This window comes from Notolepis coatsorum (genome assembly GCF_963971535.1).
Source record: "Notolepis coatsorum genome assembly, chromosome: 18".
Taxonomy (NCBI): domain Eukaryota; kingdom Metazoa; phylum Chordata; class Actinopteri; order Aulopiformes; family Paralepididae; genus Notolepis; species Notolepis coatsorum.
Genome location: NC_140182.1, coordinates 11,280,309 through 11,300,308, shown reverse-complemented (window position 1 = coordinate 11,300,308; position 20,000 = coordinate 11,280,309). Strand labels below are relative to the sequence as shown.

At 43.4% G+C, this 20,000-nt stretch overlaps 1 protein-coding gene across 1 annotated transcript in view; it reads left to right on the top strand.

Moving 5' to 3' along the window:
- Positions 1–498: 498 nt before the first annotated feature.
- The window catches only part of LOC311244832 (ankyrin repeat and BTB/POZ domain-containing protein 2-like), a gene marked incomplete at its 5' end in the record, with an annotated part of 53,019 nt that continues 33,517 nt past the window's right edge, over positions 499–20,000 (top strand). Inside the window, 2 exon segments of the mRNA XM_084334515.1 lie at positions 499–623; positions 15,145–15,270. Of these exon segments, the coding sequence (XP_084190641.1) occupies positions 499–623; positions 15,145–15,270 (251 nt within the window).

The window sequence follows — 20,000 nt, the reverse complement described above, 5'->3', positions numbered from 1 at the left end:
CGTCCCTCTCCTCGTCCTCCTCCTCCTCTCCTCTATCCCCGTTCCTCTCCTCCTCCTCCTCTCCTCTTTCCCCGTTCCTCTCCTCCTCCTCTCCTCTATCCCCGTTCCTCTCCTCCTCTCCTCTATCCCTGTTCCTCTCCTCCTCCTCTCCCCGTCCCTCTCCTCCTCCTCTCCTCTCCTCCCCTCCCCTCCTCTCTCCTCTCCTCTCCTCTCCTCTCCTCTCCTCTCCTCTCCTCTCCTCTCCTCTCCTCTCCTTTCCTCTCCTCTCCTCTCCTCTCCTCTCCTCTCCTCTCCTCTCCTCTCCTCTCCTCCTCTCCCCTCTCCTCTCCTCTCCCCTCTCCTCTCCTCCTCCTCTCCTCGTCCCTCTCCTCCGTGACTCACCGCTTCACCAAACCCCCCCCCCGATCCCGCTTCTCCCTCGTCGTCTCTCCACCACCACCCCCCCTCCCCCCCCCCCTGGCCCGGCCGCGGTCGCTCCCGTGGGCCCAGCTGGGTGAAATGATCCCTGCAGAATCGGGGGGCCTCCTCTCTCTGGTGATATTAGCGGTGGTGGTGTGGGATGGGGGGCCTGGCTGGCTGCGGGCCCTGGCCCAGGCCTGGATGACGCAGGCTGGGGTTCAGCGGTGAAAGCCAGCCCTGGGGTGGGACTGTGCAGGGAGCCGGCTGAGAGTGTGGTGGTGGTGTGGGGATGTTTCATGGAGCTTTGACAGGAGACAGAACAAATTGGAAAGAGGGGTTTTTCTCTTTTCAGACATAGACTAACGTCACGGTGACCAATTGCAGCCACTCTTATTGTCTGGGACCAAATACGGCCACGCCCCACTCCCAGCAAAAAGTGGGAATCTCTAGAATGGGTTTGGGGCGGCGCTGTATACGGAAGTAGCTCTCAAGGTGACGATTAGACAACACTTTTTTGTTGTCAGTAGATGGCAGCATTGGTTTAAAATTAAAGGCTGAAAATGTTGAGAACTACAACACTGCATTTCCCAAGAGCGTTAGCACAGGTCGCAGGTCACTGGGATGGGTCTATATTCTCCGACGTGATCTGAACAGCGTTAAACTATTACTGCAACCTCGGTATAGCGACCGCGAATGGCCAACTAATTATCTTAACAAAAGTGCGCTGGTAGCATTACATATGTTGTCTAAAGGGGGACATATGGTACAATTTAAGATTCTAATGATAATCGGCATATAAAGGACAAGATAAAGCATCGTTAATTTGTAAGAAACCTCAATGAAAACGGCGCAGGGTGCTATTGTTATGAAAATGTGATAGAATCCTATAAAAATGTGGACGCACTTGGCCTACGTTCCGTTATATTAAGAGACGCCCGGCCTCCTCTGCTTAAGGGTCTGTTTTTTAAGCTCATCGCGGCATGTCTATTTTGCGACTCTGTATTTGGTGATATTTCTGCCTAAAGTACACCTAAAGTTAGAGTACACCGAAAGTTAAAGTACACCTAAAGTTAAAGTACACCTAAAGTTAGAGTATACCTAAAGTTAGAGTACACCTAAAGTTAGAGTACACCGAAAGTTAGAGTACACCGAAAGTTAAAGTACACCGAAAGTTAGAGTACACCGAAAGTTAGAGTACACCGAAAGTTAGAGTATACCTAAAGTTAGAGTACACCTAAAGTTAGAGTACACCTAAAGTTAGAGTACACCTAAAGTTAGAGTACACCGAAAGTTAGAGTACACCGAAAGTTAGAGTACACCGAAAGTTAGAGTACACCTAAAGTTAGAGTACACCTAAAGTTAGAGTACACCTAAAGTTAGAGTACACCTAAGTTAGAGTACACCTAAAGTTAGAGTACACCTAAAGTTAGAGTACACCGAAAGTTAGAGTACACCTAAAGTTAGAGTACACCGAAAGTTAGAGTACGCCTAAAGTACACCTAAAGTTAGAGTACACCTAAAGTTAGAGTACACCTAAAGTTAGAGTACGCCTAAAGTACACCTAAAGTTAGAGTACACCGAAAGTTAGAGTACACCGAAAGTTAGAGTACACCGAAAGTTAGAGTACACCGAAAGTTAGAGTACACCTAAAGTTAGAGTACACCTAAAGTTAGAGTACACCTAAAGTTAGAGTACACCGAAAGTTAGAGTACACCTAAAGTTAGAGTACACCTAAAGTTAGAGTACACCTAAAGTTAGAGTACACCTAAGTTAGAGTACACCTAAAGTTAGAGTACACCTAAAGTTAGAGTACACCGAAAGTTAGAGTACACCTAAAGTTAGAGTACACCGAAAGTTAGAGTACGCCTAAAGTACACCTAAAGTTAGAGTACACCTAAAGTTAGAGTACACCTAAAGTTAGAGTACGCCTAAAGTACACCTAAAGTTAGAGTACACCGAAAGTTAGAGTACACCGAAAGTTAGAGTACACCGAAAGTTAGAGTACACCGAAAGTTAGAGTACACCTAAAGTTAGAGTACACCTAAAGTTAGAGTACACCTAAAGTTAGAGTACACCTAAAGTTAGAGTACACCTAAAGTTAGAGTACGCCTAAAGTACACCTAAAGTTAGAGTACACACCTAAAGTTAGAGTACACCTAAAGTTTAGAGTACACCTAAAGTTAGAGTGCACCTAAAGTTAGAGTACACCTAAAGTTAGAGTGCACCTAAAGTTAGAGTACACCTAAAGTTAGAGTACACCTAAAGTTAGAGTACACCTAAAGTTAGAGTACACCTAAAGTTAGAGGTCACCTAAAGTTAGAGTATGCCTAAAGTTAGAGTACACCTAAAGTTAGAGTACGCCTAAAGTACACCTAAAGTTAGAGTATGCCTAAAGTTAGAGTACACCTAAAGTTAGAGTACGCCTAAAGTACACCTAAAGTTAGAGTACACACCTAAAGTTAGAGTACACCTAAAGTTAGAGTACGACTAAAGTACACCTAAAGTTAGAGTACACACCTAAAGTTAGAGTACACCTAAAGTTAGAGTACACCTAAAGTTTAGAGTACACCTAAAGTTAGAGTACACCTAAAGTTAGAGTACACCTAAAGTTAGAGTACACCTAAAGTTAGAGTACACCTAAAGTTTAGAGTGCACCTAAAGTTAGAGTACACCTAAAGTTAGAGTACACCTAAAGTTAGAGTACACCTAAAGTTTAGAGTGCACCTAAAGTTAGAGTACACCTAAAGTTAGAGTACACCTAAAGTTTAGAGTACACCTAAAGTTAGAGTACACCTAAAGTTAGAGTACACCTAAAGTTTAGAGTACACCTAAAGTTAGAGTACACCTAAAGTTTAGAGTACACCTAAAGTTAGAGTACACCTAAAGTTAGAGTACACCTAAAGTTAGAGTACACCTAAAGTTAGAGTACACCTAAAATTAGAGTACACACCTAAAGTTAGAGTACACCTAAAGTTAGAGTACACCGAAAGTCAGAGTACACCTAAAGTTAGAGTACACCTAAAGTTAGAGTACACCTAAAGTTAGAGTACACCTAAAGTTAGAGTGCACCTAAAAGTTAGAGTACACCTAAAGTTAGAGTACACCTAAAGTTAGAGTACACCTAAAGTTAGAGTACGCCTAAAGTTAGAGTACACCTAAAGTTAGAGTACACCTAAAGTTAGAGTACACCTAAAGTTAGAGTACACCTAAAGTTAGAGTACACCTAAAGTTTAGAGTACACCTAAAGTTAGAGTACACCTAAAGTTAGAGTGCACCTAAAGTTAGAGTACACCTAAAGTTAGAGTACACCTAAAGTTAGAGTACACCTAAAGTTAGAGTACACCGAAAGTTAGAGTACACCTAAAGTTAGAGTACACCTAAAGTTAGAGTACACCTAAAGTTAGAGTACACCTAAAGTTAGTACACCTAAAGTTAGAGTACACCTAAAGTTAGAGTCCACCTAAAGTTAGAGTACACCTAGAGTTAGAGTACACCTAAAGTTAGAGTACACCTAGAGTTAGAGTGCACACCGAAAGTAAACGAGACTTCAACACTGTTTGACACGTTTTCGTTTATTATTAATTATGAACAGGATGTCGTTGGAAAGGAGGGGTTACTGTTGTTCCTGGGCTTTGCTCCAAAACAGCTGCTGACTGGTTTATCTGGCGTAATGCAACCGTCGTGTTGGGCACAGTTTAAACCGTTTCACTAGGCTGTTTTAATTAGCTCCGTGGGGGGTTATTAGAGGTCTGCTATTGCACTAACACTAGCCTAATACCCAGTGCAGTGGCTGTCGAGATCCCGTCTGCACTCGAACGGTTCTCTAGAAAATGGAAGGACAGACATTATTAGGGATGGGAATTTGAAGGGATATTTGATTATATTCTATAGAAGAAATATATACTGGATATCCTAAGCCCCCCCCCCCCCCTCCAAATAAATACAAATAAATACATAAAATAAAAAATATGTTGCAGCCTCAATAATATGAGTTTGAATGAATTCCTTACATTTTAATTAGATTGATTTATAATGAATGCAAACTGTCACCGCTCAGAGACACGAATGACGTCAATGTGACACCATGAGCTGCCAGCCAGCAAACTTGGACGACCTAGATCATAGATGACAGCAGAAAACTGCTAACGACACATATAAATCTATTTAAATGTGTCAATTTAGACACTTGGAAAACATTTATAGAAAATGTAACATATAAACCCCCAGCTCAACTGCACTCCCCACCCAAGATCTCCCACCCACCCCAAAAACATGAAGAGAAAATAATATTGAGCACAATACAATTACAAATGAATGAATAATACTATAGTAAAAACAAACGAAAATAAACAAGTAAATAAACAAATTAAATATAAAAATAATAATAAATAAAAATAGATGTAAATCAGACCCACATCACTCCTCCGCTAGTATCAGGTTCTATGTTTGGGTGATATAAAGGGTCTCCAAGATCTCAAACTTGGCTAAAAATCATTTCAATGAGAACCTTGTTTCCCCCAGTTTGATCCAGTTACCACCGGTTTTTAAGCTATGCTTTTTCCAATAAATCTTGTTGATGAATGAAAGCCTATTTCATTATGCAAAAGTAGATTATTATTATTATTAGAGTAGATTATGTTGGGTTTAACATTTGTATGTGCCCTCTGTTATTCTAAACAGAGCCAGACCAGATCATGTGTTCACAAGAAACACATTGTATGAATCCAAATGTCTCATAGCTCTTTGAAACATTCGTATGCCTTACAATCTATATGGGCGCAGGTGATCCCTGTGATAACAATAGGCATTGTTTTTTCAATACCCAACCCAGAGGTATTATAGTTGCATTATAAGATAAAATAATATATTCCCTTATTGATCCCCTTGCGGGAAATTCGGGCGCCATAGTATAAAAATCTGAGAAAAATGTTAACTGCCTGGATATATATATATTAGTTACTGAGGCCAGTATATATTACAGTTACTGAGGCCAGCATCTATTACAGTTACTGAGGCCAGCATCTATTACAGTTACTGAGGCCAGCATCTATTACAGTTACTGAGGCCAGCATCTATTACAGTTACTGAGGCCAGCATCTATTACAGTTACTGAGGCCAGCATCTATTACAGTTACTGAGGCCAGCATCTATTACAGTTACTGAGGCCAGCATCTATTACAGTTACTGAGGCCAGTATATATTACAGTTACTGAGGCCAGCATCTATTACAGTTACTGAGGCCAGTATATATTACAGTTACTGAGGCCAGTATATATTACAGTTACTGAGGCCAGCATCTATTACAGTTACTGAGGCCAGCATATATTACAGTTACTGAGGCCAGTATATATTACAGTTACTGAGGCCAGCATCTATTACAGTTACTGAGGCCAGCATCTATTACAGTTACTGAGGCCAGCATCTATTACAGTTACTGAGGCCAGTATATATTACAGTTACTGAGGCCAGCATCTATTACAGTTACTGAGGCCAGCATCTATTACAGTTACTGAGGCCAGCATCTATTACAGTTACTGAGGCCAGCATCTATTACAGTTACTGAGGCCAGCATCTATTACAGTTACTGAGGCCAGCATCTATTACAGTTACTGAGGCCAGCATCTATTACAGTTACTGAGGCCAGCATCTATTACAGTTACTGAGGCCAGCATCTATTACAGTTACTGAGGCCAGCATCTATTACAGTTACTGAGGCCAGCATCTATTACAGTTACTGAGGCCAGCATCTATTACAGTTACTGAGGCCAGTATATATTACAGTTACTGAGGCCAGCATCTATTACAGTTACTGAGGCCAGCATCTCACCTCCTGGACACACAAAGCAATAAAGTGTAATAAAGAGATCAATGGAAAGATATGACTCTAAAAGTGCTATCGGTGCTCTCTAAGAGAACATATCATTATAAACGGCCATGTCGTGTATCTCTCTGTGAGAGGAAATAATTGGCTTATAGAGATGAATAGAATAAAAACAGATCTATCGGAGGAATTACGGCTCTGGGGCTTTGAGCCGGTCGTCCTCGTCCTCCTGTTAAAGGATGACTCACTGGTTACAGCAGATAAGTCCCCGTGATGATGAGGACCTAATTAAACTGGCTGGAGTGATCCGCTCAACATTGTTTGTGCATGTGTGTGTGTGTGTGTGTGTGTGACTGTGTGTGTGTGGTGTGTGTGTGTGTGTACAGTAGGTGTTGATGGGCAGGTCTTTGTGTGATGTAGCACTCTGCTAGAGGCAGCCATTTCCATTGTGTCGGAACGGAGAGTCAGCACATTAGAGAGAGAACGAGAGAGAGAGAGAGAACGAGAACTCTAGATTGACATTTGTAAATGTTCTGTCACCGTTTGATTTTTTCTTAACTTTATTGTTCATTTGGGCACGCGGGTCAGTTCAGGAGCAGTGACCAGTTCACACCGGAATCGGATATTGGCCACGTTTATTTAGTGTTTTACTGCAGAGTGGAGGGACTGGGAGACCCATGTTACTGACCAGACACCCTGTATCAGTGATGGTTGTTTACTGCAGAGCGGAGGGACTGGGAGACCCATGTTACTGACCAGACACTCTGTATCAGTGATGGCTGTTTACTGCAGAGCGGAGGGACTGGGAGACCCATGTTACTGACCAGACACTCTGTATCAGTGATGGCTGTTTACTGCAGAGTGGAGGAACTGGGAGACCCATGTTACTGACCAGACACTCTATATCAGTGATGGCTGTTTACTGCAGAGTGGAGGGACTGGGAGACCCATGTTACTGACCAGACACTCTATATCAGTGATGGCTGTTTACTACAGAGTGGAGGGACTGAGAGACCCATGTTACTGACCAGACACGCTGTATCAGTGATGGCTGTTTACTGCAGAGCGGAGGGACTGGGAGACCCATGTTACTGACCAGACACTCTATATCAGTGATGGCTGTTTACTGCAGAGCGGAGGGACTGGGAGACCCATGTTACTGACCAGACACTCTATATCAGTGATGGCTGTTTACTGCAGAGCGGAGGGACTGGGAGACCCATGTTACTGACCAGACACTCTATATCAGTGATGTCTGTTTACTGCAGAGCAGAGGGGACTGGGAGACCCATGTTACTGACCAGACACTCTATATCAGTGATGTCTGTTTACTGCAGAGCAGAGGGGACTGGGAGACCCATGTTACTGACCAGACACTCTGTATCACTGATGGCTGTTTACTGCAGAGCGGAGGGACTGGGAGACCCATGTTACTGACCAGACACTCTATATCAGTGATGGCTGTTTACTGCAGAGCAGGAGGGACTGGGAGACCCATGTTACTGACCAGACACTCTGTATCAGTGATGACTGTTTACTGCAGAGTGGAGGGACTGGGAGACCCATGTTACTGACCAGACACTCTATATCAGTGATGACTGTTTACTGCAGAGTGGAGGGACTGGGAGACCCATGTTACTGACCAGACACTCTGTATCAGTGATGGCTGTTTACTGCAGAGCGGAGGGACTGGGAGACCCATGTTACTGACCAGACACTATATATCAGTGATGGCTGTTTACTGCAGAGTGGAGGGACTGAGAGACCCATGTTACTGACCAGACACTCTGTATCAGTGATGGCTGTTTACTGCAGAGGGGAGGGACTGGGAGACCCATGTTACTGACCAGACACGCTGTATCAGTGATGGCTGTTTACTGCAGAGCGGAGGGACTGGGAGACCCATGTTACTGACCAGACACTCTATATCAGTGATGGCTGTTTACTGCAGAGCAGGAGGGACTGGGAGACCCATGTTACTGACCAGACACTCTGTATCAGTGATGACTGTTTACTGCAGAGCGGAGGGACTGGGAGACCCATGTTACTGACCAGACACTCTATATCAGTGATGTCTGTCAGAGTGTAGAGCTATTGTTTTAACAAACAAAAAAATACCACAGCATGTTTAAGGATGAGAGCACACTCAGCGCATGCCATACACTACGACCCTGAGTTAAACATTCCACTCAGCATTGATATTCCTGCCTTTATCGCTGTCTTTATAGAGCAGGAAATTTAACCTGTCACATAACTGTGACCATATGGACACTATCCAGCATTGTACAGTATCTGCCTGACAGTCCCCTGCCTTTGTCATGAAGTATTGCTGTCGCTGGGAAAAGATAACTGTGTGTGTGCGTGTGTGTGTGTGCATGTGTGTGTGTGTGTGTGTGTGTGTGTGTGTGCGTGTGTGTGTGCGACATGTGTGTGTGTGTGTGTGTGTGTGCGTGTGTGTGTGTGTGTGTGTGTGTGTGTGTGTGTGTGTATGTGTGTGTGTATATGTATATGTGTGTGTGTGTGTGTGTGTGTGTGTGTGTGTGTGTGTGTGTGTGTGTGTGTGTGTGTGTGTGTGACGTATATGTATGTGTGTGTATATGTGTGTGTATATGTGTGTGTGTGTATATGTATATGTGTGTGTGTGTGTGTGTGTGTATATGTATATGTGTGTGTGTGTGTATATGTGTGTGTATATGTGTGTGTGTGTATATGTATATGTGTGTGTGTGCCCATTAAATGCCCATTAGGTAGCGAATTATACCGCAGCGGCCGCCGCCAGGTGACAAAGGCTGGTTGTTGGTGGTGGTTTGCAGCATCGGATAGAGACATTACTCTGAGTCTGGGTCATAAACTGGCATTATGGATTTAAATCACGTTGACTTTTGGAAAACCGCAAAAGAAGCTTGTTTACTGTACTGTCAACGCCTGGCCCGTCCCCCGGGATATTTACGAAGCAGGAATGTGTTTGCGCACACGGCAGGATTTCTCCTCAATGGCTCCCTGTATATCAGTTTAGTTGTGTTCTTTTAATATTCCGTTCCTCTCCTCCATGACCGCGTCCCGGCCGAGGCTGCTTTCTGGCTGTCGGTGGCGGCTGCAGAGAGGAGGAGGAGGACCTCTAGTCGGATTATTATGGAGATGATTTTTTATTTATACCCATCAGCAGTTTCTCTTTTAAAAACATCCGCTTACAGACGAGTCCTCGGAAAACATCCCAAGACGTCTGCAGACATCCCGTCTGCCGGAAGCCTGGGAATGTCACTCTGCGGATGAATGAATGCTCTGGGAGGGTCATCAAAGAGAAGTCGCCTATTCTCAGTCCTTGCCCCACAATGGTGGAATGAACTACCCACCCCAGTTAGGACAGCCGAAACACGTCCAATCTTTCGCCTGTCGACTAAAGACGCACTTCTTCAACCATTATATGAATAAAAAAATAAATAAAAAAATAATAATCTAACCCTAACTAACCGTACTGTCATGCACTTGTCCTAATAAACTAACCTACACCGTAGCACTCAACACTTTGATGAACATTGTTACTCAGCTGATAGAGTTGTGCCCTTCCTGATGACTTGTCGTACAGAACTTGTAAGTCGCTTTGGATAAAAGCGTCAGCTAAATGACTAAATGTAAATGTAAATGTAAATGAATGAATGAAAACTTTTATTTAAAATGGACACCACAGCTACATTGGACCAGTCACTCACAGTGGACAGAGACCAGATGTGTTGTTTTGCGTGTTTATAGCTAGTTTTCAACACTAGTCCATTGAGGCTTTTATAAAAAGATGGAATAAAATTAACGGTATAATACATAAATCAGAACAAATAGTTACCAGAACAAGAGTCCATGATCAAAATAACAAAACCAGTCCGCGTGTACATATGTGAGCACTGCTGCGTTGATTTCAGCCACACCTTGAGTCCTCTGCTGAAGACGTTGGCATTGGACTCCAATTTTAAGCAAGTAGGCAGAGAGTGTTTCCCCTACCATTGCCTTGGCGGAGCGGCCCGCCCCGCTAACGGGACCCCCCGCCCCCCCTGAAAAAATCATAATAAAAAAAAAAATCATAATCTTTTTTATTTTTTATTATTATTATTATTTTTTTATTAAAGTTTGCTTTAATGACAGTAACGTTGTCAAGCTAGCTAAATTATACATACATTGGTTTTCATATAAATCAATCAATTCACTAAGACTTTAAAACGGTGGTGCGGCACAGTCTACGGAGACGCAGAAAAAACCTACCAAATCCACTCCGAGAAAATCCTGTGGGAAACACTGTCCCTGTAGTGTAAATAGTTCATATGTGTGTTGTCACTACTGTATGTAAAATTGTAAATAAGTTAATTTATGTGTTAATATTTATTTACCTAATTTATGTGCAATCGTTTCATTTCAGCTCAGTGTAGAGAAATGCACCGATACTGACAACCACCTTACTGCGCGCGTCTATGACGACACTATTGACACCACATATCTGTGACACACGCGTCCCGCGACAACACTAGTAGTTTTGGGGGGCCTGCCACCCCCCCTGAAATAAATCCTAGGGGAAACATAAGTTTGCCCCGTTAACAGAGAAGGCAGACTGTCCAAACGAACCCTTGCACATGGGAACAGTAAAGTCACCATTATTGGAAGCTTGTGTGTTTGCTCTGCTATAGCTCCCAACATCTGGGAAGCATGGGAATGTCACTCTGCGGATGGGAAGCCGGGCAGCCCAATGTTCTCCCACTCGACCAGGAGGAAGGGAGAGGAGCGAGAGGAGCAAGACGAGAGGAGCAAGAGGAGTGAGAGGATAGGAGGGAAAGAGCGAGAGGCTATTTTCTTCTCCTCTGGGCTCGGTTCATAAATCACAAACCTGCACTGATCATCTTTCCGTTAGCTTTTCTCTTCTCCATCTTTGGCCCCTCTTCCACTCGTTTCCTCCAGCTTGGCAGAAAACGCATCTCTGGTTCAGGTGCCAAAGTAAAGGTTAGCCTTCAGTCAGCTAATTTTGTTTACCTGTTCAGCTAGCAGCATGGTAGCAGTATGCTGATGCTAGCTTGGTTTCCTGTTCCAGTTAGCAGCATGGTAGCAGAATGCTGATGCTAGCTTGGTACCTAACCCTGTTTCCTGTTCCAGCTAGCAGCATGGTAGCAGTAAATACTGATGCTAACTTGGAAGCTATCCCTGTTTCCTGTTCCAGCTAGCAGCATGGTAGCAGTAAATACTGATGCTAGCTTGGTAGCTAACCCTGTTTCCTGTTCCAACAAGCAGCATGGTAGCAGTAAATACTGATGCTAGCTTGGTAGCGAACCCCGTTTCCTGTTCTAATAAGCAGCATTGTAGCAGTACATACTGATGCTAGCTTGGTAGCTAACCCTGTTTCCTGTTCCAGCTAGCAGCATGGTAGCAGTATACTGATGCTAGCTTGGTAGCTAACCCTGTTTCCTGTTCCAACAAGCAGCATGGTAGCAGTAAATACTGATGCTAGCTTGGTAGCTAACCCTGTTTCCTGTTCCAACAAGCAGCATTGTAGCAGTAAATAGTAATACTGATGCTAGCTTGGTAGCTAACCCTGTTTCCGGTTCCAGCTAGCAGCATTGTAGCAGTAAATACTCATGCTAGCTTTATAGCTAAATAAGCAGATATTACTGGCAGCAAACATAGCCAAGGGTTGAGATACTGGATACAGCCCAAGCTAATGGATCTGCAAAAGTGTTCAGCCAGTAGAAAATAGCTATAAGGCAGAAAGTAAAAGCACTTTCTTTCTCCGAATCATTCATCACGAACACAGTGCACTGCAGCAGCAGAGGAGCCGGATGTCATCTCTGGGTTACGTAAGGCGGTTGCTATCTCCCTCATCCACAATTAGTCTTGACAACTGGCTGTCACATAGAATGAAATAAGGAATTTAAGAGTTGTGGCGTTACATAAGGCTGTTATAACTCGCGTTGACTTTAATTGGACAGAGATTCGGCAGACATGTAAGTGGTACTATACCCCTGGCGGTCCTCTCTCTCGTGAGAATTGCGTGGGCCCGACGCTTGACATATCCTCTCACCAGCGTTTTTTTAGTGTTTTTAAAGTTAGAAGTCCTCCTATTTCATTTGAACTGGAACTGTATAGCCTTAAACGTCAAACAGTTTAGTGGGACACTTACTCCCCGGTGTAGCGCACAGGCTACCAGCGTGTCAGAGATCTCGGGGTTGGAGTGAGGGGGAGTTCCCTTGAGAGTCCATTTTGAAGAGGAAATGCCAGACGCCCTGCATTATACTGGCCCTGCTGATGTGACCGTGGCCAACGCTGTTTAGAATGGCCACAATGTGTGGGTAGTTTGTTTGTGGAGAATACTGTTCTGTGCCTGAATATCCACAAGTTATACACAGAACCGTGTGGTGAATCCCACTTTTTATGCAATGGGATTTGTTTTGTTTGTCAACTATGGTCACGTTAGGGGGGTTTTGGTCATAGTTTCTGCCCTACAACTGTCAAGTCAAGAGTTTTATTTGTCACGGCATACAAGTATACAATTGAAAAAAGTAGTAGAACGCGCTCACCTCACTAGACTTGACACTGTGCTGTAACCTCTGATATCATACATAAAAAATAGGGAAACAATGTCCAGGCACGCACTCCAGGTTTTTCCAAATTTATTGGCAGCCTGTACAGGCTGCCAATAAATTTGGAAAAACCTGGAGTGCGTGCCTGGACATTGTTTCCCTATTTTTTATACAAGTATACAATAAAATGCGGGGGGTCTTGCCCGCAACGATTGTGCATAATACAATAGTAATATAGTAATAACAATAGTAATATATAATAAGAATCCAATAGAACGACATTGTGCAATAAAACAGGTAAACAAAGTAGGGCATATCGGTATATGTACATGAGTACATGCTGTTATTTACAGAGCATGGTAGGACATGCTAGGTCCTATGGTAGTGCAATACACTGTTAGCTACGGATGAGGCACTGGGTCTTTATGTACACTGCTATACAATGCTATACTATACAATCTCAAGTTATACTATACTATTCTTAAAGTGACCTTTCCTTTTGTAAAGTGACCATAAGTGTGAGCGTGTGCAGCATGAGTGTGTGTGTGTGCTCATGTTAAAGTGGCTGCTAGTGTGTGAGCGTGTACAGTGTGTGTGTTGTGTGTGTGTTCATGTGTGCTTGTGTGTGGAGAGTTCAGTGTTACTGCTGTTTGCCTTTTGTAGGGCAGTACTCACATAGTGGTAGAGTACATACACATGTAGAAGGGTACAGCTATAGCAATATATATATATATACGTGCACACACACATAGATGCCCCCTCTGCCATCAGCAGTAACCCAGTTTGGACCAGTTGGCGGGTCTCTGACCTCTCTACACACCACTGGTCATTATTTATGATCTCTGTGCTAAAACCAGACCTTACCAAGTGCTACACCTGCTACACACACACCAGCCTGGAGTCATATCCTCTTACATAGCATATAATAGATTAGAAGTACTTTATTAATCCAGAGGGAAATTCAGCACCACAGATCGCTCACAATGAACATTTTAGTTGGTCAAAAGTTTAAAATTAAAATAAAACAAAGAATAACTTTCACCTTCTTTTAGGATTCCAACAATAGCCTAGAATTGTAATTGTTTAATATTAAAACGTTTAGCATGCAGTCCTATACCTAATACTCCTCATGCTGATTTATCGTATCAAACTCCTGTGAGCTTATGAAGCTATGTTTATTCTCTGGTGGGGGAGGGAGGGGTGTTATTTGTGTCCAGCGTGATCAGTTTATTTTCCTGGTTGAGGGAAGGAGGACTCGTGTTTCTGTTTGCGTGTGTTTATTTACCTTGGTGGAGCGGGCTGCACGCGGCACCGCTGGCCTCCAGCGGGGGGTCAGACAACGGCAACAGACGTGGTGACGTCGTCAGTACTTCTTGGAACACGGGATGAGGAGGAAGTGACCGGCCAGGGTCATCGCCGGTTGCGTCTATTTTCATTTCGTCAATGAGGAGAGTCTGTTTATGGGCGAGGACTGATGAAGTGTCCAACTCCTGTGTCCGATGTTTATGTTTTCTGACGAACAGAACGCTTTCGCTAGGCGTCAGTCTCTCAGCATCACGTCGGAGTGTTTCTTCTTTTACAGTCGGTCAACAGAGACGACCGAACAAACTAAAGAACAGCTGTTACTCTGACAGCTTTCTGCCCCAATATAGACGGGTATCTCGTCATCCGTGTCAGACTCTGTGTGCACGACGTGCTTCAAGAAGGCATATAAAGGAACGTAATCCTGGTCAGAACAGCGGGGCCGACTACAATATATTAGCATTTGTTAGCCATGCTAGCTACCTAAACAATCAATCCATGCCAAAGCTATAGCTATGTAAACGGTGAAAGACTCACACTCACAGCCATGCTGATTTGGCTAAATGACTGCTTATAAACCAAACAAATCAAATCAAATATAATTTGTAAGGCCCGACAACACACGTTAATGTCCCCATGGGCCGGACATGTCTTCTTTAAACAAGTCAAGAAGAAACATCACAATAAATCAAGAACAAAACAAAAACACCATAAAGTCAAATTTTTTTTAAATAAATGCAAAACTCCCAGACAAACCTAGCAATAGGAAAGAAAATGCACCACAGGCAATGTGGAGGAGAGAAACCTTAGAAGGGCCGTTCAAGGGGGGTTCTCCCTTCTATAGGTTTTCCTTTTTAACTTGTGAATTGATATTAATCATATCTTCTCTCTCTCTCTCTCTCTCTCTCTCTCTCTCTCTCTCTCTCTCTCTCTCTCCCCCTCTCTCTCTCTCTCTCTCTCTCTCTCTCTCTCTCTCCCCTCTCTTCTCTCTCTCTCTCTCTCTCTCTCTCTCTCTCTCTCTCTCTCTCTCTCTCCCCCTCTCTCTCTCTCTCTCTCCCCCTCCCCCTCCAGGTGTTCTGTCTCTCCCAGCCCATTCAGTCCCTACACGGAGGGCCAGCAGACGGGTGTGGAGAGCAGGGAGGACGCCTACGCTCAGCTGGAGCTGCGGACCCTGGAACAGTCCCTGCTGGCACCTGTGTGGGCAGCATCTCGGAACTCAGTGAGTGGCAAGAGCAATAGCATATATCTGCAGTGCCGCAACCCCGGCTTGTACTGTGCGTGAGGGCTTGTACTGTGTGTGACCTGTGCGTCCCATAAAACCCGGAAGTAGTCCATTTGTGCTGTTTATTTTTTACAAGCAGTGAGGACTCGACAGCATTTGCATTTCTGTGTTCCGTGTTGCGGGTTAGGGTTAAAAATAAACAGCACAAACGGACTACTTTCCGGGTTTTACGGGAAGCCCGCCCAACAACACACAGTACAAGCCCCGACGCACAGTCACACACAGTACAAGCCGGGGGTTGCGGCACTGCAGATATACCCTACTTGTCAAAAGGCCCAGTTAGACTTCTGTAGACAGAATGAATGAATGAATGAAAACTTTATTTAACAGATTGCAGAATGGGTACAATACAGTACGGCTCAATACATACAATTGTTAAGGGGATGCAGACCAGAGAAAGACGTTTGTCTTGTTTCCATCAGGGTCCCCCATTTTCAATTCATATAGCCTATTGTCCTCCAACACTCAAGTTCTGTCTACCCTCACCAACCCCCCCCCCCCCCCCCCCCCCCCACGATTGAGATAATACTTGTTCTCCATTAGAGAGAGTTAACGTGTCAGAAATGCAGCAGATGAAGTCACTTTGCTTTGATTTCCGACATGTTAGATGTGTTTCCCGGTATCGGATTTAGTATCGCAGAGATTCTCGATCTATTTTAATTTAGCCTGGTATGGGACCTAAAATATCTGATACCAGTATCGGTCTGGGTGCATCCCTACTGGCTACCTGTGTGGGCTAGCGTCTCTTAACACATCATTTTTGAACGAAGCCCTTCACACTTTCTCCATCCGACTCCCGCTGAAGGTGAAGGAGCTTGACGTAAACAGACAGACGGCCCTGTGTTCACCTTGGCGCCCCGTGTGTACATTCCTCACATTTTGCGGAACCCTCGTCTTTTCCCGCCCTGTTCGCTGACGTGGAGAGAGAGACGAGCGGATTCGATCGGTCTTCTGCCAAAAGGACTGTTACTGCAGACAGCCAGTGTGTGGGAAGCGGTAAACAGGGATACTAGACTGACGTTATACGACTTTCTGTTTCGCGATGAGGAACCCTGTCTCGTCTCCCGTTGTGAAAGAAGTCATATGTGTGCTGGAGGTTTTTCTTCTCTCTCTCTCTCTCTCTCTCTCTCTCTCTCTCTCTGTAGAATAGCTTATGTAAACACTCTGCTGTGGTCCTCGGAGGAGGAAGAACGCAATAACACAGCTTTCAGGGATCTTGTATAACTCTTCCCCAGCCAAGGTATTACTTGAGATGTCATGGCGAGGAAACATTCCCACCAGTAATAAACTCATGAAGAGATGAAAAAAATAACCGTTTAAGTGTTAAAAAAAGATGTCGGGCTTAACATGCTTAGCGAAAGTAATCTTTTGCAGTGAGAACCAGTGACATTAGTAACATTATACCTAATGACCATGAGGGACATTTTACATTATGCTAAATGGCAGAGGTACAACAGAGCTGCTGCCACCGAACCAATTCAACAAACTCACAGTACACAGACGTATCATCGAAGATACTTGGCTTCCCTTCAGTAGTATCTTCATTCCAACATGCGTAGCTCTCAGCTGCAGATCATCCCAACTCGTTAAACTCTAACGTTACAGCTGCGCAGGCGGCACTAGTTAGCTAACGCTAGTTTAAACTTTAACGTTACAGCTGTGCAGGCGGCACTAGTTAGCTAACGCCAGTTTAAACTTTAACTTTACAGCTGGGCAGGCGGCACTAAGTTAGCTAACGCTAGTTTAAACTTTAACGTTGCAGCTGGGCAGGCGGCACTAGTTAGCTAACGCTAGTTTAAACTTTAACGTTACAGCTGCGCAGGCGGCACTAGTTAGCTAACGCTAGTTTAAACTTTAACTTTACAGCTGGGCAGGCGGCACTAGTTAGCTAACGCTAGTTTAAACTTAACGTTACAGCTGGGCAGGCGGCACTAGTTAGCTAACGCTAGTTTAAACTTTACGTTACAGCTGGGCAGGCGGCACTAGTTAGCTAACGCTAGTTTAACACGTTAACGTTACAGCTGGTCAGGCTGCGGCTAGTTAGCTAACGCTAGTTTGACTGTGGATTATCATAGAATACTGATACCAGCTTCTGCAACAACTCACGCCTTGCGGGATTTCAGAGCAAATTTCAGTTTCAATGACACAAACAAGCATTTTGGTAGAAATAAAAATATAGGGGCGCTCAAGTAGCACACCACGTACTGCGCTGCGTCACAACACGGCCGTCCCGGGTTCGACTCCCGGACCCGGCGACCTTTGCGAATGTCTTCCCCCCGTCTATCTCACGTTCTTCCTCTCTCTCTCTCTACCGGACTGTCCGGTAGTAACAATGAAAATCTACCAAAACATAATTAAAAGAAAAGAAAGAAAGAAAAATATAAAAAACACTCAAGTTCAGTTGAAACGGCGAGTAATCCATTACTCCCTAATTACTGCTGTTTTCTTTTTTTGTATTTTATTTTTTTATTATTTTTTAAACAAACATATAAACAAACATGACAACACACGATAAGATATACAAGCATTAATTGTCAGGGCACATCCAATGAGATCACCTTTTAGTTAGTTGTCTATATAAGATATACCCATAATACCTGTTATCTAAAAAAAAAAACTACACACATATGCTCAGCTCGAACCCCCCCCTCCCGGACCCCACCTTGAGAATACCTCCACTATCCCTCGCACCTAACCAGGACACTACCATTATAAGCTAGCTTTTATTCTCTCCACCACTTCTAACCACATTCACATTTTGGATTCATTGAGACCCAGAATTCTTGCTGTAGATATTTCATGGTAAATTACATCGAGATATGTAAGAAACCAAACTTTACGGCAAATTTTTTCCGGTTGAAACCAGCGTGATGCGATCAGCTTTTTGGCTACTGTGATACCCGATAAAACCAATCTCATTAGCTGTGGATTCACTGCAAACTCAAAAACATCATTCAACAGCAATACCGAGGGGTGTACAGGTATATTCCAAGATACGAGTTTTGATATTTGTTGGGTCACATCTTTCCAGAATGCCTTAACTGCTGCTGTTTTCAAACGTCTTCTTACAACTATATTTACATCCTACTCTAGTCGTCTGTCGTTTTCAATCGTCTCCCTGCATTCATCATCCGTCTGCATCTTGTCCTGTAGCTGTATCAGTCGACATGAACCACATGGAGGCCTTGTATTGTTCTCCCCAGTCGCTCAGCCAGCCAGGGTCGAGAGGAGACTTGGCCTCTTGTCAGCCTCTCTCTCTCTCTCGCTCAGCCGCGGTTCTGTCTATTGTCAGGCTGCAGCAGCCGGGCCTTTATTCATTCCACTCCCGTCGTCCGTCTTCTTTCCCAGCCTCGTCATCATGCACACATGTCTTATCCACGTCTTATCACAGAGGAAGGCAGCGGGGTCCCGGCCAGTCATTTTCACGAGGAACGTCCGCCGTGGTCTCGTCTCCAGCCACCCCGGGGGTCAAAGAGCAGAGAGTGCGTCCGGTCAGCGATGAGCTCAGCTTCCTAGATCACTGCCATGCCTGACCTCATAGTCTCTGTATTCAAATGACTCAAGTGAGAGAATGGATGTTTTTTTTTATTATATTACGTAACGCCATGTTCATTTACAGTTTACAAAAACTAAAAGACAAGTATTGGGTATACATTATACTGTTTATTAATGGCAATTCCTACTACTTTTTTTTTAATAATTTTTTTTACAAATACATTTTCACAATGTCAAAGTTAGAATAGCTTAGATCAGTGGTGCCCAACCAGTCGATCGCGATCGACAGGTAGATCACGGGCTGATTTCAAGTAGATCTTGATTAATAAAATTCGATAAAAAAAAAAATTAAAAAAAATTTGCTAAATCAACTCTTCCTCTCCTTTTTAACTACAACAAGCAATGCTGTTTGTTATTTAAGATGAGGTCGGACTCTGCACTGACAGATTTGTGTCATTATGCTGCTTTTATAAAGCCTCAAATGACGGCTTACAATATACAATTTTGGCTGGTAGCTCTCGGGCTAGGTGGTAAATAAAAAAGTTGATCTTGGTTCAAAAAAGGTTGGCACCCCTGGCTTAGATCATACATGCCATCATACAGCACAAGTACAGTACAACGAAAATAAGTTTGACATCCAACCAGAGTGCAAATGTAACAACAGTAAAGTGCAACAGCAACGAGTAGGTATATTAGGCGGAGAGACGCAGAGCCTCACGTTGTGTTAACTGAAATCCGCAACGCCCCCAACCCTGGACACCTTCAAAACTCTCAAAACCAACCTTTTCACCAAGGCTTTCCCCCATTAGTTAGTTTAGATTAGATTAGGTTTCATATTGCCCCCTTTCCCTAGCCCTCTTAATTGTGAAGCGACCTTGGGTTTCCTGAAAGGCGCTATTGAATTTGATTTATTATTATTATTATTATATTATTATTATTATATTATTATTATTATTATTATTATTATTATTATTATTATTATTATTATTATTATTATTATTATTATTATTATTATTATTATTATTATTATATTATTATTATTATTATTATTATTATTATTATTATTATTAACTCTTTCAGTTAACAATGTTCATCAAACAGAGACTGTAAACTCTAACCCTAAATTAAGGGTCAGTAAGATTGTTCATCA